The sequence below is a fragment of the Tauraco erythrolophus genome, chromosome 26 (genome assembly GCF_009769465.1).
Source record: "Tauraco erythrolophus isolate bTauEry1 chromosome 26, bTauEry1.pri, whole genome shotgun sequence".
NCBI lineage: Eukaryota > Metazoa > Chordata > Aves > Musophagiformes > Musophagidae > Tauraco > Tauraco erythrolophus.
In genome coordinates this window covers 4395391-4417679 of record NC_141490.1, presented here as the reverse complement: position 1 = coordinate 4417679, position 22289 = coordinate 4395391, and the positions used below count along the sequence as shown (strand labels likewise).

At 43.1% G+C, this 22289-nt stretch overlaps 1 protein-coding gene across 1 annotated transcript in view; it reads left to right on the top strand.

The window, feature by feature from the left end:
* Window positions 1-19916: 19916 nt before the first annotated feature.
* The window catches only part of LOC147526871 (uncharacterized), a 42317-nt gene continuing 39944 nt past the window's right edge, over window positions 19917-22289 (top strand). The window contains exons 1-5 of the mRNA XM_086627016.1: window positions 19917-20027; window positions 20306-20497; window positions 20892-21029; window positions 21695-21877; window positions 21981-22175. Of these exons, the coding sequence (XP_086483142.1) occupies window positions 19917-20027; window positions 20306-20497; window positions 20892-21029; window positions 21695-21877; window positions 21981-22175 (819 nt within the window). The remainder of the gene's footprint in view (window positions 20028-20305; window positions 20498-20891; window positions 21030-21694; window positions 21878-21980; window positions 22176-22289) is intronic.

The window sequence follows — 22289 nt, the reverse complement described above, 5'->3', positions numbered from 1 at the left end:
AAGCCACCTCCCCCTCTGCCTTCCAGGCCCTGCTTAGTGTTTCAGTAGTGGAAACTTGAGAAGGCAGTGTTAGCTGTTGGGTGTGATGTCAGATGTCCTTTTTGACAACAAATCTCTGCCTCATGTTAATCCTCAGGCTCAGGGACTGGAAGACACCAAGAGTTATCACAACTGCAAGTGGAGGGTTATGGGCAGTGGAGATCCTTCTCACCAAGGACAATACAAAGAAATAAGAGGTTTTTAGCAGTGTCTCACCAATCTCCATTAATTGCAGTATAATTATGTAATCACTTTAATAAATGCTGCCTGAATCCTCTGAGGATGCAGCTATCTAAGAAGGCACCAACAGAAATATATCTTGTGACAAAGTGGGCCTTATGGTCTTTTCCAACCTAGAAATCTATGAAATCTTATGAAGTCTTGGAAGCATCATCAACCCCATGACAATGGGGACAGCTGTGGGCTGTGTTCCATAAGTGCATGTTTACCAGAGAAAAATGAAAAGCTATGGGAGAGTACACTGAGGCAAGAGTCAGTCTGTTCCTGCCCAGTTGCTTTGGCTCATCTCATAATATCAGCATTTTCTGCTAACCTTTTTCAAAGGCGGGGTAGTGGATAAATGCTTTGTCCTGGCATACAACGGTTAGCAGAGTGTTTCAAGTTTGATTTGGGGTGGGGTGGGAGACAGAATTATCCAGTCGATGAGAACAAGGTATAGAGCAGACCAAGCATGTCTTACCTGTTTGAGAGAAATTAATGACACTATTTTTATCAAAATGTTTCACTCAAACTATGAGTGCCTGTGGTTAAGATAGCTTTTTCCCAGCTGAGTCTTTTTGGATGAGTGACTTTATCTTTTCTGCCTCTGACGCTCTGTTTGTGCTTGAATGCTGTAAGGTTTTGATGATACAGAGACTTTTTGTTACTTGTCGTTAGTCCCACCAGTCTCTTTCAAAGCTGAGTTTAACTTAAGTGAGTTTAATATTGGGTGTACACCATGCGTAGAAATCCAGGAGTGTTTTGCTGTTGATTTCTTTGGACCTAGGATTCCCCTCCTTGTTTTCTGCCTCCCTGTCTATCCTGCTGTTGCTTTACGCTCCCCTAATCCGTTGGCCATCTATGCTATATCTGCTGGAGAAAACTGGGCAAGCTGTGCTGCATCTTAATCTAAATTCATCTGAAGATCTTTCTGGTTTTCTATGTCATATCGCTTGATTTCTCTCTCTGTAGTTTATTGCCTTTGTAAATTCAGCATTTAGCTTTGTAAGCTTAGTAGGGATAGAATTTAGCATGCAAAGTAAAGCTGTGGTGTGATTTTACGTTGCTGTTTTCCAGCTACTGTTTTTTGCAGAAGGGGAAAAACTTCCAGTTACCTGGGAAGGATGGCTCAATGTTGTGCATGTGCTGGGACCCTGGCTGTGATGGTGCTTGCGTACGTTTAACACGTTACTGAACTTGATTGTCCTGTGTTAAACTTCATGGGTTTTGTCCTCAGTTCTCAACTTGCTCTAGGACTGTACGAGAGGAAAATAGCTTCTGTATCCTCACAGTGTCTCTCAGTTTATCTGTAGGTTTTGTATCAGTAAGTGTTGGATTTTTTTATGCTATTCAGCTATGTGTTTTTTTCTGAGGTGTTAACAAATCTTTGGGGTGCATATACAGGGGAGCACTACAGCAGCCCATAAGCCCATGGCAAATTATGCATCTGATTTATGAGCATCGTTAGGAGGGACTTGAACAGGGTTTTTTTTTATGAGGTGTACGTGCGTGTATGCAAGAAAGATGTAGCCCTGACTTTGCAGCTCTGGAAGTGGAATTTTAATGTATTAATCTGTAGGCTTCTGAGTAGCGCTATCTGCATAATAAGAATGAAAAAAGGAAGAAAAGAGAGGGGGAAGCGGATGGGAGGAGACGCCACCATTAGCCATTGCTGTCATTCCTGCTGATTTATAAGAGAAAATGGTGGCTTTAAGTTGAAATATTCTTGCTGTTTCTGTACAGGAGCTAAGAGGTTTTTTATTCTAAGTCATAGATCTTTTCCTTTTTCATTGAAGAGAAGTCTCTATAAGCTGTTGGTATGATTACAGCTTATATCTATATAAATAAGTGACAAAACTGTTCCCAATGTGATTTCTAACTCCTGTGTCTCCCCAGTTTTGAGCTTTCTGTGCTTCCTTTTCCCCCTTCCCCAAGAAAGACTTGCTGTAGGCGAAATGAGATGTGCAATTTAGGGTAACTGCATATTTTTCATTTAGAAAACAGACATTTTATCAGGTTTGATGGCTGAGGAAAATTGCCTATGTGGAAATGGTAACTAATTTTGGGGTGACTGGTTGTAGCTTTCTGCAAGGTCTGAGGTCATTCCTGTCTCTTCTGGTCCGTTTGCCACAACAGGGCAATCTTCCTGCCCTAAGGTAGGTAGTGCTGCTGCCGCTTACGCACCCAGGAGTTTGTTACTATTGGCAGTGAGCTGAGCAGAATGTTTTTTTGGTGTTCAAATCAAGAAAAATGAGGCCTTTCTGTTTTGTGAAGGACTACTAATATTATAAGGCTGGCTGGTTTCTTTAGGGCTGACCAAACAGTTCAAGAAAAATAGGAGCCTTTTCAAATACAGTCAGGTCTGCTGAAGCGATAGTCAAGTCATTGGCGGAGAGAAGATGAGGGTGTCACTTCTGGGAGCTGACCTGTTTTGTATCCCAGAAGAATGAATATGCTGATGCCTGGTAGACCTCTAACGCCGGCAACCGAGAAAAGGAGACATGCCTGTTTATTTTCCTTGTCGGAGTTATCCTCGTGTTTCTGTACATCGTGTCCAACAGCCCAGATTTATAATTCAATCGGAGTCTATTTGTTTTGTGACAGAAGAGTGGGAAATAACAGCAAGGCTCTGTTCTCTTTCTAGCCAGGAACAGATAGCTGTGGCTTACCGTCAGCGTAAACCGTACGGGGTTTTGTGACGTTTCAGGTGAATGATGCTACTGCTGCATCCAAGTAAATCGCCGTGTCCTGGAGTGAGTCCCAGGTTATTCTGCTGTTCCCGCAGCAGTTCATTTCCGTAGCAGTGCACTTGGGGAGAAGTACATCAGGCTAGATTCTTCTTCTTGCTAACACCAGGAATCACCGTGGCAGAGACAGCGGAAGTGGGCTTATTCAAAATTGGTGCAGATCCAGTGGATGCCAGGACCTGTTTGGAGAGATTTAGAGTTCAGAACTGGGAAGTTTCATCGACTTCGTGCTACACCAGTGGGGTGTGTGACAAAGCTAGTTACTGATGTGCTCAGAGGTCTGGTTTGACTAATCAGAGGAAGGTCTATCTTTGAGCACAAGGTCAGCATCTCATCCCTCAAATGAGACTGCAGTTAAATAGTAGATCCTTCTTTGCCTTACTCTAGCACATGCCACGGGGGTGAATTTGACCTGTGAGTTATCTCTGCATAAATCTGATAATTCCATAGTTAATTAGGAAACTGGGAATGAGGCAAACTGAATCTAACAGTTTTTCTTACCTTTTCTGCATTCTATTGTATCTTCTGTCTTTTCTGAACTTTGTGAAGTACAAGGGACAAGCAGGTCGAAAACGGGAAGAAAATTAGAAGTACTTGGCCTGGTGCCTGCCTTTACACTGTGTTGATTAGGTTTTAATTGGCAATTCTTGTCTGTAATATAAGATAATTGCAGAGATTTCCAGGAATTGTTTGTAGAATAGGAAGAAACAGGCACATCTGAGTTCTACTGGAGGAGTTTAATTAAAGACTTTATAAGTGCAACAGATGGTGCTTAGCTAGTGTTAGGAAGACAGGCGTGAGGCCTCTTTGTAGGCATTCGGCCGCGATGGCTGGGGCTTCTTCTCCCTGCTGGCTAGAGGTGCTCTGACATCATCGTTCATTAGGGGACTTGGACTATTCAAGGATAACATGCACTCTGTGTTCTGGTCCAAACTGGGAAGATGATTTTTCAGAACGTGGCTAAGCAGCCATAGAGTGAAGCTCCTCGTGTGTGTGGCAGGACTACCCTTCCCAACAGGAGTTTGCTTTCACTGACCTCTGCAGTTGTCCTTAACTGCCTTCTGAAAGGCTTACAAGAAGTGAGAAGACAAGTACCTGTTACAGGTTTCTTTATACATGCTCCAGTGGCATGGAATAAGGAGGATCGTTTTGGGTTTTGGACAGCGCTGCTCCCTAATAATTTGATGTGAGCCAAAAGCCAACCATGGGCTGACTTCTGGACTGGAATTACCTGTGTGAAACTTGGAAGACAGAAAAGGAACAAAGAGAGAAGAGGGTATTGTAACTTACAGAATAGAAAAAATCATCTTTTCCCAGTCTTCGATGGAGAAGGTGCTGAACCTTGCAGTTTTCATCTTATTTCTAAAAGTGTGAGAATGTGTTGAAAAAGAACAAAAGTCTCTTCTGAAGTTGGATGTTCATGAAATGGCTTTAGGGTATGATCTGCTTGGTTACTCTTGCAGTAGAATTATGATTTCTGTTTGCTCACCAGCACTGCTGTAGCTTTGAGGAAATTAAGCCTTGTGTGTTATCAGAGAGTTATGTTGGGAAAGGAAAAATGAACTAGTGAATAGTGGGCATTGCAAGGGAGAATCCTGTTTCAGGAAGAGGTTGTCTGGGTTTTCAAATTTCAGTAAGAATCTAAAATTGCAGAATAAATAGCTGGCAAATGGGGACTGTTTCGCTTAGATGTTGAAGAAAAAGAGGAAATTTGTGTCTCTGCAGAGTCCTCTTCAAGGGGTCATCTTGCTGGGCAGCCAGACAAGATGACAAAAAGTATACTTTCAAGGTATACGTTATCTCATGTTTAAATGAATTCTCTTACTTTCTAGTATCAGTAATGCTGCAGAGGAGTTTCTGTTTGGCCACCTTCTCTTTCTGCAGCTCGGTGTTCATTTCACTTCAGGCTGTATTGGAAAGTGATTACCTGAAAGGGATTTGGTTACACTGGGCTTCAACAAAGACCAAGCTAGATGCTTGAGAAACATTCTAAACATAAACTCTGAGCTTTTTTTTGCTTGTTTGGCTTAGAACTGTTTACCAGCCCCCATGGCTAATGCTTTGAATTGGCTGATTTTGTCGTGTAGCCTTAGGATCTTCCTGAGAGGTGAGTAGGTAACTTTCTCATACAGGCAGACTTTTTTGTGGTGCGTTTTTGTTGTTGTGGGTTTTTTGGGTTTTGTTTTTTTTTTCTTTAATTGATGCTGATATTGTTACTTTCTGAAAGCTATAAGGCATTAGAGATGGCAGTTGTTTAGCCCGTTCTGGTCATAAACTGATGAGGGTGGCTGCTGTTCTTACAAAAGCACGTCTTCTTTAGGAGCTCATTCAGGGGAAAAGATGGGTAGAGAAGGTGGGGAGATGCATTCACCAAGAGGTTTTAATTTTCTAGACAGGTGCAAAAAATGAACACGTTTAGTGGTTTGGGGTAACAATAATACCAAGGTGCTTATTTGAGTATGGAACAGATGGGAAAAAACCCAAACCCTGGAACTCTCCTCCCAGCCCTGCACACTTGTTGTTGTTGCTCGGGCACAGACAGAGAGAAGCCCTTTGTGAGGAACTTCATGTGAAATCCCTATGCCTACCATAGTAAAGCTCACTTTTCAAAACAAAGGAGTTTGTTAGGACAGTGGCATACTAGAATCTAAATCTGACAGGCTTGCAAAACAAAAGTAGGAAACGTGAAAAGGGAAATGGTAGCTCAGTATTTGTTCTGTTCTTTAAGTTCAGACTTCAAATATCTTACTCTTTGTCGAGCGTTTATCACCTCTTTCTAGTAGAACATGATATCAAGTCAAGAGACTTCCTAAAGAGGGATGGGTAAAATGGTCCTTACTGTGTGGACTGGATAAGTGAAGCAGAGAAAGATGAGCTGTCTTGGTTAAGATTACACAGCAGTATGGTACCTCCTTCATGCCTTGGCTTTTTTCATCACACTGTGCTGTTTGTACTCTCTTGAAAACTTAGGTTTTTAACTTTCTGGCAAACAAAATGTGACCTTTTCAAAAGATATGGAAAAGGCTCTCTGTTACCTATAGAGGGTAGCTGGTTTAGTTTGATAAAGCATCTGAAATTTGGATGCCTATGTAAAGCCTTTGGGATTTCCCCCAGAATTTTGTACTCAGAATGTTTACCTAGAAATCTTAATGGAACAGATTTGAGTTCTGAAAGAGAAACCTTTCCTTAATTTTAGTCACCAAAACTTAAGAGCGAAGAGATAATGGACAGGGAAATAGTGTTGATGAATAGAAAACCCAAGAAGTTAGGTTTATTTCCAGCTTTGGTAAACTCTGAGAGGTCAGCTATTTCATGTAGGTGTAACAGCAATAACGATAACAAGGAGCTTATTTGACTGTGGAGCATGAGATTTTCTGATTCAGATTCTTTCTTAACAAGACAGGCTTAGAATACTTCCTGTTTCTTTTTTATTTTTTTTCTTTTTTCCCTGTTTCTGAGATGCTGTGTTGCATTCATAAACACTGTTTCTCTATAAAGGCAAAGCATTGTTCTTAATAGTAAAGAATATTGTAAGAGTAGTACTAGTGCCATTAGCACTAGTGATAAAATTGTGCAGATTATGGTGTAATAATAACTGGTCCTTTAGTTTGGAGTCTTGAATGTTTGTTCATTATACCTTGCATGTATTTCTTTTGCTTTCTTTTAGGGACCTCTTCCCTCTCACCAGATTGCAGCATAGACTGCCAGACCCACTGTCTCATAGACTGCAGGCAGGGACATTACTACGCAGCTGGCAACTGCTTGGAGTGTCCAACAGGTTTCTAGTAAGTCTCCTTCCTTCCCTCCCACCCAGCACTCAGACTCCTGCAACAAGAAAGTTAAACATTTGAGACATCATTTTTACACTGAGAATATTCTGAGAGCTATTTTGGAATGCGGATCAGGAGGTGGGGCACGAAGCATAGTGCTAGTCCCTTATAGATGAATAATCAGCTGACCAGGAAAACCACTATCTAAAAGTCACTATCTTTGACTTGAAATGCCATCCAGGGCTTTCTGCAGGGATTGACGCTCACAGCTCCCCGTGAAGCCAATGGGAGTGGTTGTTCTTCAGCACAACAGTTTCAGTAAAATGAGTGACAGTCTCTGTGTTTGTGGGGAATGTACAAAACCAGGTTCCATTTGAGATTGCTTAGGACAGATTTTGAGTGTTGTGTATTTTGTGTAGTGTGTATCTAGGATGGGCAGGAACGTTATTTGTATTTGTAGCAGCAGAAAAACTTAAGCTGATTTTCAGTTTAAAAGAACAATACAAGATGTCTTTAGCCTCCAGTGCAGGGAATCCTCCCCTGGAAAATTCATTCTGTGTCCTGGCTACTTAGTGACATGCCTGTCAGAAAACATGATGTAAGCTGGGCACAGAGCAGTAACCTGAGAACAGAGAAGCCTGGGTACAAAGAACAGGGAGTTGCAGGGGGTTGGTGGTTGCTTTCCAGAGGTGCTGAACCCAACACACAGACTACCAGCCAGCGTGGGGCTGTGTTGCAAGCAAGCTCTCAGTGAGCCATTTTCAGTTGTACAGCTGTCCTCAACTCTGGGTATCATTGCCAGTGTGCTCTGGGATCCTCAGAAGAAAATCATTGAGTACTTCCTCTGCCACACACGCTCAATTTAAATGAAAGTAGAAATGGTTATTGTGGAGTTTTCAGACATGATCTTAAACCCAGTTACAAAAGACAGGTTTTGTACAGACTGTCTTGAACCCTAAGTTTAGGTTGCTACATCTCCTCCTGCAAATTCTCTCCTTGCATGTGCAATCCAAGCGATGCACCTTGAGCTCCTGTATGTGTATTAGAACCCTCGGAGGTTCTGGAGGGATCTGATGTGAATCCACGCTTCTGTGCCTAAAAGAGCATTTGTTTGAGCAGTTGGTGAGAGGAACGTTCCTGTATCTACGCAACACCCATACTGGCTGGTAAGAGAGAGAATTCCAAAGAAGCAGAAGAATTTAATTTTATAACTTTATTATTTTTGATCTAGTTGCCCTGGGGGTCAAGCAGCTCCAAGGAAATGCCCGCTGGGAACAGCCAATGAACTTACCGCTCAAGCAGACATCACAGCCTGCCGGGTAAGCTGACGGACAGGGAAAGAGCAAACAGGCAAAGTAGTACTTTTTGCCTCTACTCCCATGTGTTTTGAATCATTTTATTTCAGGCTTCTCCCCAGATTTTGCAGTCCACTTTGAAATTTCTCAGTAAATTCCTGCGCTGTATTTGACTCTGATCTGGCTCAGAGAAAGCAGGTTGTCCCTCTAGGTGGACAGCAAGCAGCACTCTTTTTTAAACAGCATTCTTTGTTTACGCCACTGACATTAAAAAGCACGTTTTGGCAGCTCTCAAGAGTATGTAGGCCAGGTTTTGAAAATGATCCAAGATCCTTTTTCTGGTACTTGAGCTGAGGATGTCTGAAACTGCTGTTTTACGTTATCCATGCAAAGAATATGTTTTTTGTGGATCTGATGCTCTTTGTGATCTCACTGCAGGTTTGTCCCAATGGCTATCTCAGCCTAGAGAGTGGAGCTGGGTGCCGTGCGTGTCCAGATGGCTATTCATGTGATCCACATAGTGGCGTGCAGAGGAGCTGTGGCCCTGGTCAGTATTCACCAGAGGGACAGTTGGAGTGTCAGGAGTGTCCAGAGCCGTACATCTGCCCAGATGGACGGAGCAGACAGGTATAGAATGAGCATGGTTTTCTCCAACGGCAAATTTTCATTCTTCCTGACAGGCAGGGCCTGAACATGAACGTGTTGTCAAGAGAAGACAGATTTCCAACACTTCAGTGGTGTATTAGATCTAAGACCATCTACAAGTAGCCTGCATCAAGAGAAATAAATATTTTTTATCCAAATTCTGTGCAGATTAGCACTCAGGTCATCTGCCAGCACTAAAAGCCTCAGCCGAGGGCACAAAGAAGCTTGGACTTCGAAGTACTGTTTTTGCTCCTGGAAATTGTCCCTGGAGCATAGAGCTGAAGTAGTGCTGGGAAGGGAGGAGAGGACAGGGAAAGAGGAAGCATGAGACAGGATGCAGTACTGGGTTTTTTCCTGACTCAGGCCTCCCTGGGACACAGCTTTGGGCAGCAATGGCCGTTAGACCTTCTGGTGGTATGAATTTGTGTTTCTTCCCTTTAGCATTGTTTGACTGGTCAGCAGCCAGATCCAAGCCGCACTCATTGTGTAACCTGCACTCCTGGTTCTTTCTCAACTGAAGATGCTTTGCAATGCCAGCCTTGCCCAGCAGGTAAGTACATCACACGAGTATCTTCTGTAGGCATTAAAACGTAGAACTTAAGGAGGCTGAAATGACACTTTGCTCTGGTAAAGCTTATCAGGCAGTATTGGAACAGAGATAGGCTCCTTGTATTGCAGTAAAACTGGAGGTTAAAAAATGATTCCTGACATAAAGCAGGTGTTGGCGTGTTCAGAAGAGTTCATGAAAAGCAGAGAATGAAGAAGAGAGAACGCTGGGAATCACAGCTGGTTTTGACAGTCATTGCGCTTGCTGGGTTTATGAGAGAGGTCCAGCTGGTGTAGCCTTGGGACATAAGCTAGTGTGTCTGAACGTGCAAGCATTGCTGGGCAACAAGAGAAGCCTTTTCTTTCTCTTTCCACACGAAAAAGAGAGAAAGAAGCTCTCTCACTGCGGTTTTAACTGATCACCTGTAAAATTGGTTTGCACACACTTACAGCTTTCTCCACTTCAGAGCCTTGATTCACTGGCCATCACAAATACCCATTTGTAGTGAGTGCTGTATTCCCAGGTGTAATGTAGGCATTCGTGCTGGTTTTGGCTGAGGTAGAGTTAATTTTCCTCACAGTAGCTAGTATGGGGCTTTGTTCTGGATTTGTGCTGGAAACAGTGTTGGTAACACAGGGATGTTTTAGTTTTTGCTGAGCAGTGCTCACACAGGGTCAAGGCCTTTTCTGCTTCTTGCACCAGCCCACCAGTGAGCAGGCTGGGGGTGCACTAGAAGATGGGGAGGGGGACACACAGCTGGGACAGCTGACCCCAACTGACCAAAGGGATATTCCATACCATATGACATCATGCTCAGCATGTAAAGCTAGGGGAAGAAGAAGGAAGGGAGAGACATAAATAATAAGCCTATGTTTAAGAAATTGCAGTGTGTCATTGTTGGGGGTGTCATAAATTCTTCACTGAGATGCTGGTACTGAGTGAGGCAGCAGGGGGAACAGGTTAGGAGAGACTACATTTTTGTAGTGAAATTATTATCTTTGGAAATTATGACAGACATAGAATGTCATTTCACATGATTAATTAGCCAAAAACGTCCGTCAAAGCAAAAGATGGAGTAACTCAGGAAGCCACCTTAAGTTACATTTTGTGAGTATTTGCTATTTGGGAATAATCCTGATACCAAAAACCCAAAGCTTTGCATTTTCCCAGGCTGGTAGCCTGCAACCCTTCAGTGAGAGTGCAGGTTAAGCCGTTCTGGTACTCAGTGGCTGCTTGGCATAGTTTCCCTACAAAGAAAGAGAGAGTTTTCTGCAGCATTAAAATCCTGGCATGTCCCTTATACATTCCAGAGAATAAGGATAAGCCTAGTGAGGATTTGGTAGCCCAAGGTTAGCTTTCTGCTGTGCTTGTTTCCTGTGATAAAGTGTGGTGCTTTGGTATCCCCCCAAGGCCCTCCACGTAAATTCTGTTCTGTTCTCAATACAGTAATTGGTAATAGGAAAAGTTTGGTGCAGCAGGTAGCAGCAGTATCGCCGATAATTCCTTCCACATACCCTCAGACTTTAATTCACGTTTCCTAGCCCACCTGAACCCTAGCCAAAAGGCCTTGTAGGGAGAGGGTGGTGTAGCTGTGAATTTGTAAAAGAATGTGTAATATCACTACAGGGGTGCAGTTTGCAAACTGCAGTCCTACCAAGCTTTTTTCTCTCCTGTAAGCCCTGTACTGCATGTGAAGATGAACTATTTAATGAACGGCTCCAGGTGCCTCCTGCAGAGTCACTAAATGCAGTAACTTGATTCTCATGTCCGTAATTAAAATCCCTCTTACTAAATAATGAAGAGTTCCTGTACTCTGGGTACCTTACGCGTTGTCCAGTAGAAGGAGAAACGGAGAAGCTAAAGAGATTGTGCCAGACCAAAATCTCAGTAGTTTAGTTCCAGTTATAATACACAAGTGAGAGAATAGAACAGAAGAGTTCTCTTACTTCCAGTGCCTGGGGTTAGGTATGAATAGCAAATAACTTGCCTCTCGCAGGGTCAGTCATACTCAGGGAGTGATGGTGGTTTTGTAGATGTGTATCATACTACACTTACTAGTTACTGTGCTATGTAGAGGACCAGGGAACTAATCATGGCTCCATAAAGAAAATAAGGAAATGTTGGCTTAAGGAAGTATTTATAAATTGTACTTAGCAAGCATTCGAACAAGTGAACAGACACAGGCATGTTAGAGCACGGATTTTAGAGTGACAGATTTGCTACTGTATTATTATTGCTCGTAGTGCAAGATCTGCCAAAGGCTGCAGTCAGGTTTTGCCTCCAGTGTATCAACCACAAAGCCTGGAGAGAGCAAGTGAAAACCTCTGAGTGGGTGCTCAACAGGTTAAATACATGCAGGGTATCGTGTGCTGAAATTCAGTGCTTCAGTGTTAAAATTGGTCTCTCTCGTGTTCATAAATAAGTCATCCAGCCTGATTGCAAAGCCCTTAGATGGTAAGGAGTTTGAACACCATCACAAGCAGGAGAGGCCTGAGGATTAGCAGCGTTCTTTTCCATGATTTGACTGACTTTAATTACATAGAATCTGTGCACTTAGCACTGCGTGCACATGAACAGAGTGTCATTGCTGTGCTGATACATAGCAATGTATTTCAACGTAGCAGTGGCACTTTCATTCCGCAGTTAAATCCTTTTTTCTTTTTTATTTTTTCACTCTTCAAATATCTGTCTGGGGTTTAGTAAAGCATTCGATAATCAAGTTCTACAAAATCTTACTTGGAAAGAGTAATTGGTTCTAGCTTGACATAAGCATTTCATCACTAAATGTACAACTGGCGGAAGGATTTTAAGAGAAAGATGGTATATTGAGCTGGGGAGCAGAATGTGTGGTCCTTAGAACAGGAGCAGGAGCACTTCAGCTGATCTTTAATCCTCGTGATCTTGGAGAGAGCAGAAGAATTGGAGTAGAAAGGGAGAACAATTAATTCTAGTGATGCTAACTAATAAAACTAAATTTGATATTTAGCTTGAAATTTCATTGTATGTTTTGAATTAAAAAAATGTTATGACATATTAAACGTTTGAATGTTCTTTGCCAGCTCAGTTCTACAAAAGGAAGAAGAAACATTTTTAGACAGGAAATTAATGAGAATTTATTTTCCAAATCTTGTCAAAATTTCCAAAACATGAAAGATTTGGGCTATCTCTAATGTGCTGCTTTTAAATAACGTGACCTGCTGTTTTCTTCCATTGATTATGTCCATGTGTCTCTGCTTATATTGCAGAACAAGCGATTTATAGTCTTCACAGCAGCTTTGTTTGTATTCCTGAAATGAACATGTTCTTGGATAAAAGAACAATCAATCATTTAAATGACAGCCTTCAACAAACAAGAGCTGTCTGAAATGCTATTGAAATTCTGGATCTCAAGGAAAACGTTCTTTCAAAATTAAGCAAACCCAGAAAAAAGTGAAATTCCATAACCTCCTCTTTTCTTTTTTTTTTTTACAACTTGCCATAAATGCTTAAAATGATTTGTAAACTTTAATGCTTGAAGTTTGAAAATATTACTGAGTTTCAAAGCTTTCTTTTAATTTTTCATTGGTTAGCTTTAGTAGAAAGCTTTACTCCTGGATTTCTGCCCTGTGCTTCTTGAGCGTTGTCTTTTCCCAGTGTAAACACAGGAAAATCCTTTTGCAAGTTAAAGGGCTTTAGACATCTTGAAATATCTTTTCTGGAGCAGGTTCCCTTGCCCCCTCCAGACAGCCCTCGTGCCTAGTGCAGGACAATTTAGCTGCTGATATATATTGACTTGGTGAGTTGGAATTGGAGGGACAGACAGACATCACTGGGCAAGGCTTGTTCATCTTCGACTTCACCTATTACTCAATTTCACTCACTGCTGTGAAAGACTTTTTTGAAACATAGTCTACTGGAATGGCCTCCTCTCCGTTGCCTAAGTGAATCTGGCATCTTAATGCCATTAGGTATGAAACCTTTTTAATGTGTAAGTAAAGAAAGTGCATTTACTGGCCAGCAGTCCTATCCAGGTTCTAGGCTGGTGTCATCAGTAGTGTACCAGCTTGTTGGGGACCATGCTGGACTTTGCTGCTTTTATGCGTGCAAAGCTTAAATAGGCTCTGGGAAACTGTGTATCACCTACTATCTGTTTTATTTTAGGACACTACTACACCTTAGCTTTGCCTTGAGCTTGTGCTAATAAATCCTTTTCCATTGGACAGTGTATTAGCTCAGACTGAGCACTGTGCTGACACAATTGGCTCTTCCGTTTCCACTTTGCAGGTGGTTTGTATCCTGACAGATCAGAGCACGTTCCTGTCTGCCTTCAGGGTGCAGCGTTCATACAACCTGATGATTTAGCCAGCAAATACTTGTGCTTTGTCCCCCACAACAAGCACACGTGTCAGCGTGTGAGCGACCTGTCGCCTCTCTGCTCTGAGTCTGAGTCGTCCAGAACATCATTTCTGAACCACATGTTTCTTCTCTATAGGTCACTTCTGTTCTGATGGCCCTGCAGTCTCTCCATGCCCAGCAGGGAGCTTCAAGCCCAAAGAGGGACTTCATACACCCAGCAGCAGCTCCTCGTGCTTGCCAGGTCTGTGCCATAAAAGATCTTCATTTTGGACAGCGGGGGTGATAATTCTCACTGTAAACCACACCGTTATGTACCTTCTTGTGAAGGGGCTGGCAGTCACAGTACTTATTTACTAGGCTCTGGCTCAGGCAATGCTAGAGTTGGATGAAAGGAGCACCCATGGAATCACCTACAAGTCACCAGATCTGTGGTGAAGCATTCAGGAATTACAAAGGTGTTACATCCAGGGGTGCTTACAATCCACTTATTTCACTGGAACTGCCTTTATGGACAAAGGACCCTGGTGTTCAGATATCTGCCCCATGCAGAGATTTCAAAGAAGTTGCAACGGAGGGAAAAGGTGACTGTTGTACTTTCAGTGGAAGGAAGGAAAATCAAGGAGCAATCTGAAATGGTGTGCTAAAGTCATCCGACAGATCAGTTGCGAAGCCAAAGTCAGCAACTGGCCTGTTGTTAGAACTTACTCAGCTTTGTCAGCTTTGCACGTGAGACACTTTTTTTAGTGCTATTAGTCAACTTTAAGGAGATGTGTTATGCTGTAACACAGACTCATTTTCAAGCTCTTTTACAAGTGGAACAGAGGAGTAACATAAAGTAAGTTGACCATACACTTTCCCTTGGGAAAGGGATTCTTTATTTGTATGTGTTTGAATCAATCACAATAGTCCCTGGCTCATTCTTGCAGGAAGGGGAAATTAGGTTACAGATAGGCAAAACTTTTTTATTATAGCAGTAAAAAAGCAGTGAAATTTATGCCTTCACAAGCTGTGGAAGTCTTGCCCTTAAGAGTTTTTAGAGTGCCAAGTAGATGAAGCAGTGTGTAATGTTCTGAAATGCATGCAAGGAGGTAGACACAAGGCTTCCACAGATTTCCAGCTCTATTTTCTGTGATGTTTCTTTGTAAATATTTTTGGTTTGGTTTTCTAAATCAGTAGAACTTTTGTTTTGGATATAGTAGCGCTGAGTCATGCTAATGATGGGGAAACCTGTTGAAAGTGACCAGATTTTGCAATTTAGTAATGGCTAAATTAATTTAAAAGGATAGAATAATAGAGCTTTGCTAAAGTCGTCTCTGCTACTACATCTTTGCTTAGGCATGGAAGGGGAGACCTGGATTTCTGCTACAGTAATCGCGTGTTGCTAAGGTTAGCTCTGCCTGGCTCTGAACATTTCAGAGTACCTCAGTGACTCTCACAATGTTATAAAAAAATGCCTCTCTCTCCTTAAAAGTGCTGTGCAAATGGGAAATTAGAGTCAGAGGGAGATGCAGAGAATGAGCTCAACTCACTAAAATAAACTTTGGCCCAAGACCAGAATGTTTTGTTCAGGGTCACAAATGACCAGGTGCATGGCTAGGAGCAGAAAACTAGACTTCAGTTGCTCTTTCTCCCTTTACATCTACTGGGCTCTTCCTCTCAGAGAGGTACGTGTGCTAAGAAAATGATTATCTCCTTCAAATCAAGCGATATATTTTTCTATTTCGTCATTTCTTCTCTAGCAAATGACTCAGCTGCTAAAGCAGCTTGACTGTTGAATGATTTTCTTACTCACCAGCTAAGTCTAGCAAATTGCTGCTTTCCGCCCACTTCTGAAATTAAAACCAGAAGTGCATTTGCGTGGTGCAGCAAGGAACAAACCTCATATGTCATCAAGGCAGCAAAATTCAAGAGACAGGGCCCTTGGCACCTGAACAAATGCTGTAGAAGCTGCAAAGTAAATTAGAGTTTAAAAACTCTTTTGGTTTAATAATATAAGCTGTTATGCTGTGCCTGTACTACTTTATATAATGATATTGTCAACTCTCCTGAAAAACACTTGGCAAAGATAGGTAAATGCTTGCTCCAAAATAGGCAGGGGACACATGAATACACTCTGACAAGCCACAGAATATTTTTAGTACCATGAGGCAGATGATGGCTTATATGGTATTAGCCTGTGTCCACCATCTGTGCTACGGCGTGTTAAGGGTGATATAGTTACCCCTCAGTGAAACCAAATTTGTCTGCATCACGTTTATTGCACAAGTACCTGGGCTAGCCTGGTCCTGCAGAATAGGTAATATGCTGTAAATCTGTGCCCTGACTGGTCTCGTATAAAGTGTCCAGGCAACCATGCTATCAAGTCTGTTCTGAACTCCAAAGGGAAGCATCATCTCTAGAGGTCGGATAAGAAATGGAAATGTTATGTCCCTATGCCAAGTGGCGTGGATTCTGGCCATGTAAATGGCAGTCCCACTGGATTTGCTAGGGGTGCAGATCCACATCATGAAGCTTTTGTCAGCTTAAGGCAATTTTTAAAGGGTCCCACAGCTCCATGAGGTTGCAGCCCCCCTCAGGTGTGTTGAATCAGTAGCTTTGCTCAGAGCTGTGGAATTTTGTGGTCTTGGGAAACTCAAGTCTTGTCATACTGAGGTTTTCGAAGCTTGTGTTCATCCGTGATATGTGGAGTAAAGGTAAGGGGGAAATAATGAGATTTTTCTGAGGGGTGGGAATGAGCACATGGGTGGAAGGCAGAGGGAGAGATGACCTTTAAACTTGCTTTGCACCCTGAAGAATCCTAATCTGGACCTGCATCTTCAATCTGTGGAGGGGGAAGGCTAGATTTTAATAAATCCTATTTGTTTTAAGCGGGCTGTAAGGCTCCATTCCAGCCTGCAAAGGCAGGTACACGCTAGAGTATGCTTGAGCCTTGCCTTGACAAGCATTTTGAAGGCAGCAGGAGTTCAACCTGGAAGTACTCCAGGGAGCCATCATCATCAGCCAGTGTTTTCCCTTCCCTCTGAATTGCTCTCTTTGCTTTGTGCTGTTGAAAGGCCTGACTCAGGAGGATAGCAACTACTCCTGTGCTATATTTGTGTTTCCTTTTCACCAAGTTAAACATTTGGAGACATTTTGTAATGAAATGCACTTTCTGAACAGGGTGACACCAGTAAGGGATCGTTGTTTTACTATGCATTGGTCTTACTAGTATTCCCTTAAGATACAATGCAAGCATCTTTTGTTTAACACATGGGAATTTAGAGATGATCACAGCTTGAACTGGTTGTCATTCAAGCAGGTATCCGTGTGTTTTTACTGAGTGTGTCTCCAGTCTGCAAAACCCGTTCATCTCGCTCTGGATTCAGCATGCAAATACGGCAACAGCTCAGCTTTTAAGGAAACCCCAGGCTCTCTCACAACTGGGGTCTAAGCATTGTGATTATTAAATACGCCTTCATCAGAGTGTGTTTTCAGGCTGATGTTTGTGTTTATTTTTAAATGTATCTCATTTCTTGTGTTATCGGCTGGGAACACAGTCCAGATGGTTTTGCTGCTTCCATGAGCCACTCAACCGCAGTAACATTCAGCTAATCCAATACCACCACCTTCTGGTTTTGCAGTAACTTTATTGTTGATATGAATGAAGCTCCATCATACTTTCTTGCTATAGGTGAAAGCAAGGAAATAATATTTTGTAGGGCCCTCTGTTTTGTCAGCAGATGATGCTGCCTTTGGGACCTTTTAAATGTCTTCTCTCTCTTTAGGAATTGGATTGTGTTTGAAGTGCCCTGCTGGGTATTTCTGTCCTGCTGGAGCAAGTTACCCAGTCCCATGCCAGCCAGGTACGTACAATCCTCTCCAAGGACAGGATGAAGCCGCAGATTGCAGAGCCTGCCCAGCAGGGAGAGCTTGTACTCAGACTGGCTTGGCCCAGCCTGACACGGAGTGCTCACCGGGGTAAGCCTTGGGTTTTTTCTGTGCTTCTATTTGTGTCTGTGCATATATTTCGCCTCCATTGTTTTTGCTTTGTGCATAGGAAGGTGCAGGTGGCATCCTATGCTATGTCAAGATTTTATTGCAGTTTCTGGTAAATCAGCATGGCATGGACTGCTCTGGTGGAAGGCACTGCTGCCTGCTATTGCCACAGAATGGGTGGTACAAGAGAAAAGAATGAAGCTGGGCCACACATCCCACCGTTACGAACAGTGTGATGTGGCTGAATAACTTGCTTTTCTTTTAGTGAAATATGTATGACACAACCAGTCTATTTACGGTGCTTTGTTTTCAGTATTTCTGCATTATTGGTTCAGTTACATTGCTGCCAGCCACAGCATGGAGTTCTTCAGCTTTTCCCCAGCTGCAGCATTCATCCTAATGCTGTGGTAGGGCACAGGATTTGTCTCCCTCTTGCATCAAAACATTTGTCCCAGCTAGCCTGCTGTGTTTTGTTAGGTACGTGTGCCCAGCGGGCTCATCCAGCCCTCATTTCCCCAGCAACGCGTGTCCTCCGGGAACAGTTGGCAATGGCTTCAACCTCTTTGATAAGTCCCAGTGTGAAACATGCCCCGCTGGATTTGTCTGTGTGAGAGGTAGGTGGCTTTATGACAAAGTGAACCGTGTTCTTTGGTACCCAGTCTCACAGAGCCTACCAGTAAGTACTAGAGCAAGTCAGTGAGGTATCACAATAACGGTAAATGGGAAAAAGTTGCCCTTTAGTGTTACTGCATAGACTGCTGTGCCTGCTGGATGACTTGATTTTAATTTTACTCTGAAATTTTCTCTTTATGCCACTCATGGTTACTGTTTTAACTTCATGTTCGTGACCTGGAAGCAGCCAGTTTTTACAAAGTTTTTAGCTTATTGGTCACCTCTTCACTTCAATGTCTCTGCCAGCCTTGGACAGCGGCACCATGCAGGATGCTTGGGTTGAGGAATAGTTGCTTTAGTAACTGGTTCTAGTTTTGTGATAGAGCCCCTCATCAACAGAGGGAGTAATTATTGTCCCATTTTAAATAGAGGAAAGGTGCAAAATGAGGAGAAGGCTTAAGTCGGGGTCATCCAGCAGAGCTGAAAACATAATGAGGGAACTGAGTTGTGTGAAGCCAGTATGACACACGTTAGGCTACATTGCTTCTCTTAATTTTTCCTTTGTGTTTACAGGAACAGGGGGGAAACAGAAGCCTCCTACTCCATGCCCAGTTGGTCACTACTGCCCACCAGGCACAAAGCACCCAATGCAGCACAAGTGTGCCCCAGGCACCTGGAGCAATAGGACAAGCCTGACCTCAGAAGAGGAGTGCTTTCCATGTCCTGCAGGCTGGTTTTGTGTAGGAGGAGCCCATATCCCTACTGGGATGTGCAGCTCAGGGCACTACTGCCCTCAAGGTAGGCAGCTTTTCGCGGGAATGAAGGAGATTTAGTTTATTTCTGTGTTCAGAAATTTTGTGAACTCTGATAAAATCACATGCTGACTTTATCAGAATATTTTTGAAGTGTTTCAGTGTGGAGTTGGATAGCAACTGTCCATTCTGTATAGTCAATACTTTGAATCTGTATTGTTTGAACTGAGCATCTTGGTGTCATCATTTTCCCTTAATTTGCAAAGAATTAAAATGCACAATCAAGTATCTGATGCAAGTACAATACTGAATTTGAAACTTCCTACAAAGATGCTACGGTATTTGCTAAATTGATTTTTGTTGTTATTCTCAGAGCTGCGAGCAGTGATTTTTGTATATATAAATATGTATTTACACGTAACTCAGGGAACTACTTAACAGCGATGAAAAACAGCAGGCCTTATTGCCTTCTGTCTTAAAGGCTGTATTAAGAATTAGGATGGTTGTCTCCTCTTTTTTTGGAAAGGTACACGGAGGGGCACACAGTACCCCTGCCCTGCGGGAACTTACAGTACCAGGCTGCGAAATGGCAGAGTGGAAGACTGTGCTGCCTGCCCTGCAGGAGCTTACTGCTCCAGTGGGACCTCCAAGCCAGTTCTGTGTCCAGTGTAAGTACACTACATGTACTGCAGTAGTTGTGCAGGTACAAAAGAAAATATTTCTACAAGGCATTTCAGAATACTTCTGATTTTAATTAATATCTTTCTGGGCCAGAAATGTTAGCAAGTTCCTTCCACCTTGCATGTTACTGGGTGATCCAGGCAAGTTTTTTCTGATTCAGGCAGTTTCTCAGCTTCAGAAATGGTAGATTTCCTTCTTTTGTATGCAGACCAGAGGTGCACTGTCCTTTTCTTGGCCACTTTGCTGCTGCTTGTGACTCTCCCTTCTGTTATATTTTCTCCTGCAGAGGAACCTATCGCATGGAACATGGTGCAAAAGCAGCTGCGGACTGTGTCCTTTGTCCTGGAGGATATTACTGCCCTGAGCTTGGCACTGTTACTCCTACAACATGTGGTGCTGGCAACTTCTCAGTAAGTAGCAATAATTTTATCCTGGCATCTGTTAAGCATAAGGACTGAATTTTGGCAGAAAGAGGAGCTTCAAGGGGAGCTTGAGGCTTTGAGTGCCTCAAAGGAGGCACTGGAATGAGCCCATCTCCTTGCATGATGAGCCTGAGTGTTTGGGGTGATTGTCTGCTGTAGAGTTGGTTGCATTTGTTTCCTTTGTTCTGTGCCTCAAGACAGTTTGCCAAACGTGCAGGGATTCTTTCGCCCCCTGCAAGTGGAACCGTGTGCATTTCATGTTGTAGGACCAAGGTTCAGTCTCCTGCTTGCCATGTCTTGTTGGACATTACTGTGCTAGTGAGCACACCAGCCAGGAGGTGATGCTCCTTGCCATGATTTGCCCAGCGGGTCTCCTGTGCCCAGAAGGACAGGCAGTTGTTCCAGACGCCAGTGCAAATGCCTGCCCAAGAGGATACTACTGTCCCCGGGGAGATACTGTAAGTGAATCTGCTTTGGTCCTTGGGGTTCACTGGTCTCTCATCAAGTTGGCTGTACAGTTGCAGACTGCACAGGGATTAGTCTTGCTATGGGAGCCTTCCCTAATAATTTTTTTTTACTGGTTTACGTACTCTTTCGATGTTCACAGATCTCAGCAGTATTTGCCCTACATAAAACTGTTCATAATATTAGGATAACGTTTTCTGAGACGCTGGATCTCCATTCTATTATACTGCCTTTTCAGCACTCACCCCAGATTCCTAGTGTCGCTTCTCAGTGTTTGTTCCCAAACAACTGGGAAGAATTATTTGCATAGCTTCAGCTGCTGTATGTTTGCCTTGTGGGATGCAGCAGTCATATTAGTATGTTAAGGACCCGTTTTTCTATTTCCAGGGCTTGCATGCTAAGCCTTGCCCCAATGGGACCTATAGTGAGCAGAGGGGTCTAAGCAGCGCTGATGAATGCTTCGCGTGCCCCGCAGGGAAGTACTGCTACAGAGATGGGATCGAGCCTCTAGGAATTCCTCATCCTGTAAGTATAGCCCAGGTTCTCCCAACTTTTTTCTCCAAAGGCTGCAGCTATTAATGGAGTACTCTTAATGCATGTTTTCTGTCTTTACTTTGCCTTCTGCCTGTCAATGCAGGCTATGAAGGAGAGTTCAAAGGGTCAGGAATTGGTGCTGCTCTGTATCTAATGAGTTTTGGGATCTTTCATTGTGCTTGTCTTGTCTCTGGAAAGAGTGAACTCTTCAAATATTAATAGCTGTTAAAAATAGAAGCATCTAGTAAGAGTGAAAAACTCGGTTGGATTCTCTTCCGCATGGATGAATCCATGCTTTTATTTAAGAGCGAGGTGATAACTCTTATCCTAGTTACAGCTCTTTTCCAAGTGTGGAAGAACAGCATCTTCCCCACAACTGTACAAGCAACGTGTAGGGCCTGTCTCAATGACAAGATTTTACGTTAAAAAAATCTCACCTAAAATAATTATCCTACATGGTCAGAATATCACTGATAAGACTGTGAATTCCCTTCCTTCCTTTCTTTCCTGCCTCATTTTCTTGGCGTAAAAAAATGCCAGGTTATTCCAATTGTAGATGAAGCTTGGATCTTTCTGTGTTGAATCTTAACAGACTCCTCTTTCCTACACAGAAGAAGACAACAAAGCCATGCCTGACTGTGTGTTTCGCTTTCCAGACTGGGGATTGCCCACCCGGTTATAACTGCCCTCTGGGGACTGGATTCCCTTTCTCCTTCCCCTGTATGCCAGGCTTCTTCTGGGCAAATTCCAGCATAGAGGGTGAAGACCCTTGCAAACCATGTCCAGCTGGGCACTACTGTGACTCTCCTGCCATGTCAGAGCCCAAGCCTTGCCCAGAAGTGAGTTGTTCTTTCCTGGTTATCTACTGGAAGAAGCTGGTATGTGGGAGTCTGTTTAATGGAAGAGCCTTAAATGCTGTATTAAGCTGGCTTTGTTTTGCAGGGCTCTTACTGTGTCCAGGGCAGCTCTAAACCTGCGCCGTGCCCAGAGGGTACGTACAGTAACAAGAAGGGGCTGTCTGGGCCCTTGGAGTGCAGCCCGTGTGGCCACGGTTTCTACTGTGCTGCTCCAGGACAGACTGGGCCAAGTGGTCCCTGTAAGGCTGGATTCTACTGCCAGGGCAGGGCCCTGACTCCAGTAAGTCACGTGCCAAATTTTTCTCTTCCTTATATTTATTTTTTGTTTGTTTGCTACATTTCCCTTAAGTAAGTATTGTCTGTTCACTGCAAAACAGAATGTCTCTGTTTTTCT